Source organism: Medicago truncatula, chromosome 5, assembly GCF_003473485.1.
Source record: "Medicago truncatula cultivar Jemalong A17 chromosome 5, MtrunA17r5.0-ANR, whole genome shotgun sequence".
NCBI lineage: Eukaryota > Viridiplantae > Streptophyta > Magnoliopsida > Fabales > Fabaceae > Medicago > Medicago truncatula.
The window spans coordinates 44,364,401-44,369,188 of NC_053046.1; the positions used below are offsets into that span (position 1 = coordinate 44,364,401).

The 4,788-nt window shown below is 29.7% G+C and overlaps 1 protein-coding gene across 1 annotated transcript; it reads right to left on the reverse strand.

Annotated features, from left to right (window-relative positions):
• Positions 1 to 2,946: 2,946 nt before the first annotated feature.
• LOC11421784 (uncharacterized) lies at positions 2,947 to 3,522 on the reverse strand. The gene has a single exon (XM_003618019.1). The coding sequence runs from the start codon at positions 3,520 to 3,522 to the stop codon at positions 2,947 to 2,949; it is 576 nt and encodes a 191-aa protein (XP_003618067.1).
• Between the last annotated feature and the right edge of the window lie 1,266 nt (positions 3,523 to 4,788).

The following is a 4,788-nucleotide window of genomic DNA, read 5'->3' on the forward strand; positions in this document are numbered from 1 at the left end:
TTTATTTGATTAATTTAAAAAATTGTTTATAATTGAGACCGAAGGGAATACCAATTTAAAATGTTTTGAGACACAGTTTCTTACTTTCTATCTTTTTTAAAAGAATCAAAGTTTGAATAAGAAAATTGTTTTTTCTTCTCGGAACAAGTACAACATTTCAAATACAATAAAAGCAAGAAGGGCATTTCAGAGAGGGAACATGTAACTCTTGTCAATGATGTAGCTTAAGAATTGCATAAGGATTGAGAGAGTAAGGGAAATTAACAAAACATAACATATATAGAAAATAATCTTTTTTCTTGCCACTATATGGTAAATTGTGAAGGGGGATAATGAAAAGGAACGTGTGGGTAATGCCAGAGGGATCGAGTATAGTTTGATTAAAAAATATTTGTTGTGACAACATGCCTCCAACAACGTAGTTACTTGTGATTGATATCATGGTAGCTTATTGTGATTTCAGTAAACCTACTGTGATTACAAAAGAGTGTGTTTTCATTCAAATTGATGGTTGGCTACTTTTGGATCGTAAAGTGTGAGTTAGAAGTCTCAATTAAATAGAAAAATCGATGTTGAACAACATATGAACGATACATTTTTATTTTTGTTGGTTAAAAAATGTAAAAAAAAAAAAGAACAACTAATCCCACAGTGACTTTGTATTTTAAAAATACAGTTAATTATTTTTCATTTAGATTTTTTTGATTGATTGATTTGAATCACTTCAAACAAAACCACGAATTTTATTATTTTTCTCTTTCATGTGATCATGGTCTAAATTCGAGAAGGAGAAGACTAAGCTGAAGCAGCCGAAACCTAATTCCCTTCTTGTAGAATATTACACATCATTGACAGTTTTTTTTGTGTGTGTAAATTAGTATCATTTGCACGCGCAACTGCAAAGATTAATCTCTTGAACTTTATGAGACCCAAATGAGCGGTGAACTTTCACAAAAAGTTTTAATGTTGTTGCATGCCTACGGCTAGATTCGAACCTAGACTTTGGTTAAGTTATAAGAGACACATGTAATATCATCTAAACTTTTCTAGGTACAAATCATTGACAATTTGTGTGCGTGTGATAAATTTTTTTTTACCAAAACAAATTTTATTCATTTAATTAAATAAAATGTTCTCAAATACAAAGAGAAATTAACTCAAAACTAAGAGAACCAACGGAAGAAATGGTCGTCCTCATAAGGTATGAGAAACCATATCCGTTTGTCTCCTAACAAATTTAACCTCAAAATTTATCTTGGACGACATACAATAAACAGTATTAGACAGTAATATCGTTTTGAATCCATTCCATTTGAATTGGTATTTTCTTCATCATTATTATTGTGAAAAAACGTTTACAATAATTAGTTTTGGACAATTTATTTATGAAAATATATGTATAGCTAAAATGAAAAATGGACCACATCTAAAACTAAAGTCGGGTCAAGTTATAACTATTCAAATGGATTCTGTAATAATAAGATCGGCTAACCCATATTTAGCGACTCCGGAAGCAACCATTCATAGCCATTATGGAGAAATCCTTTATCAAGGAGATATTTTAGTTACATTCATATATGAAAAATCGAGATCCGGTGATATAACACAAGGTCTTCCAAAAGTGGAATAGATATTAGAAATACGTTCGATTGATTCAATATCGATGAATCTCGAAAAAGAATTGAAGCTTGGAATGAGTGTATAACAAGAATTCTCGGCATTCCTTGGGGATTCTTGATTGGTGTGGAGCTAACTATAGCGCAAATTCATATTTGTTTGGTTAATAAAATCCAAAAGGCTTATCGATCCCAGGGAGTACACATCCATAATAGACATAACAAAATTATTGTGCGTCAAATAACATCCAAAGTCTTGGCTTTAGAAGATGGAATGTCTAATGTATTTTTACCTGGTGAATTAATTGGATTATTGCGAACAGAATAAACTGGGCGTGCCTTGGAAGAAGCAATTTGCTACCGAGCAAATCCTTTATTGAATGTTAGCTTCAATAATTGTGTTGTTAAAGTTAAACTCCAATGAAAATTTTATTTACGGGTCTATATTTTTTTTAAAATTTTATCTTGAGTTGTTGCCGTTTCAAAAATTCATATATTTAATTTTTCTCATGATAAAAAAATAGTGAAAGAACTTTATATAATGTTCTAAATATTTTTTAAAAATTCATTCAAAAAATATTTGTTGGCATAATAGCAGGAACCGAAACTTCTTGGAATATAATATTTTGTCGAAACTAAAAAGTGAAAATATATTTTTTGGGTTTGGATCCTCTTAACTTCTACAAAGAAATGGAAATCCCATCACACAAAGAATTTTGAAAAAAAAAAGTTAAAAATAATAATTGATGGTGGAATCATTTTCACTTTTAAGTGTCTACACCTCTTAAGTAGATCCTTCCATTTCTATTGAGAGATGGAAAGGATCCCAACTCATTATTTTTTATGAGAACAAAAATCGAAACTTAAAATTTTTATATAGGCTAAAAAAATATATAATACAAGGACGCATACTTTTGAAAATTTGTTTTGAATAAAAAATTTAATGATAGTGGAACCCACTATATAAATTTGTGTGTTTCACAGCTAATTTAGAATTATTTGACATACTTTACTATACGACAACGGCAACAACGGCAACACAAGACAAAACTATGAGAGCTTATACAAGAACTAAAACGAACAATATGCATGACACAATTTGTTCATTTTGTTTTTTAGCAATATCTTTGGAAAAACATTAAAAGAGTTTTTTTTTTTAGAGTTTCATTTTAAAATATGGTTGTATAGTGTGACAGAATTACAAAATCATGTAGAAAATGATTTAAATCAAACAATCAAAAACATGTATGACACAATTTGAACAAAAATTAAACCAAAAGAATAAGTTTAAGGAAGAGGATTATTATTTATTTACTCCATTGCTACTCAATTAATTAACAAGGACAAGAGATTTATGATGATAACCATAATAATAAGCTCTTGCCTCAGAACAGAACTTTGCTTTCATCTTTTTTATAAAATCCTCACATTTCTTGTTCAATTCTTGTGTCTCATGATCTTCATCAATGATCATAAGAGAATTTTCCTCCTCTTTATCTTCTTTTGCATCAGAAATCATCATTTTATCTGGCTCATAAGATATCATCAAAGTTTTTTCCTCCTCTTTTGTTGATTCACTTTCTGTAACATTTTCAGCATCATTCGCAGATTCGGATGCAATGTATTCTAACCACTGACCACCGCCATCGTTGTTGACGACATGTTCAATGCTATCATGAGTGGTTGTTGAAGATGCATTGAATAGAGTAGAATACAGAATTATAAAAGCTACAAGGACATTGACGAGAATGAACATGTAACTCTTCTCGATCATGCAGAAGTTAAAGTAGTATTGCATATGGAGTGGCTCAAAGAACTGAGAGAGTAATAGAGGTAGAACAAACAGCACAAAGAACAGATAAAATGGAAGAAGAAACTTGCGTAGTATCTGCACCAAATAAGCCATGTCTTATGTTTGTTTGAAACATTAATCTTAAGTGCTCTATGGCTAGGGTGCATGTGTTATATATATTGGGAAAGAGGTATATGTAGGCTTACAAGGCTCCTCAACAATTCACTTTTAAAAGGTTTATAAAGTAAATAATCTCAAATATATTTTAGTCCTTGTAACATTTTTCTTTAGTATTTCTAGGAATTAAAAATGCTGATGAAATTTTTTACAATGACTAAAAAGTGGATGTATTTTTAATTATCTGATTAAATACTCAATCCGTCTGGCCTCAATTACAAAAAAAATTGAGTCAATAAAAATCAATGTTTTTATTTAAATTTCGGATCCATTACATCAACTTTTGTCGACTTAACTTTTTTAATATTAAGCCGAGTAAATTACTTTTTTTAAAGAGCCGAGTAAATTAATTACTACATGGCACACGTGTTGATGGAAAATAAGTTGAGTGACTTCCGTTCAAAATCATATGATAGATGTTTTATGAGGTTCCCTTATAATATATGTTTATTACAAAGAAGTTAAGATCAACTGCGCGTGAAAAGCTTTGAAATATAAAATTCTTTGAAACCCAATTGTATTCATTAACCAATCAACTCACTCCGTATTTTAATATAAGTAAAATTGATTTTTTAGGTTCATTCATTTAATGATGTATATGGTTCATATTATAGACCAGATACATCATTAAATGAATGAACCTAAAAAGTCAATTTTGCTTATATTAAAATACGGAGGGAGTATTTAGCAAACTAAAACTTTCCTAAACATGTGTACTTTCCAAGATCCTTCAAAAAAAATGCGTGTTTTCCAAGAGTTTTTGCCTGTTGTTTGATAGGGGTATGCTTACAAATGTCCTAAAGACACGTGTGTTAAAATAGGACCCACTATTTTTAAAGACGACAAATAAGTGTATAGTCCATTTTTCTAAATATGAAAAGTTTACTTTTTAATAAATAGAATAATGATAGAGATATGACTGAGATCATCCTGATCGAAAACGCCAAATTTAATCCTACTCAACCTTGGTTGTGTCACATACATTATGGTGTTATTTTCGAGAAATACAGATAAGATAGTATCTTACAATACAAAATATAAGATGAGATGATCAATTACAGACTGTTCTTATTCAGAGTGAGAAAAATATTAGGATGAATAGAAGTTTGTTTTGAATTTAGGTAAAGAACGTTGAAAATTGTGATCATAAATTAATCTTTTTATCAACATATCATTCTATTAGAAAACTAACGGTTGTATCTC

Excerpts from the sequence above, each read along its gene's own strand:
- LOC11421784 (XM_003618019.1), bottom strand. The coding sequence starts at position 3,522 with ATGGCTTATTTGGTGCAGATACTACGCAAGTTTCTTCTTCCATTTTAT.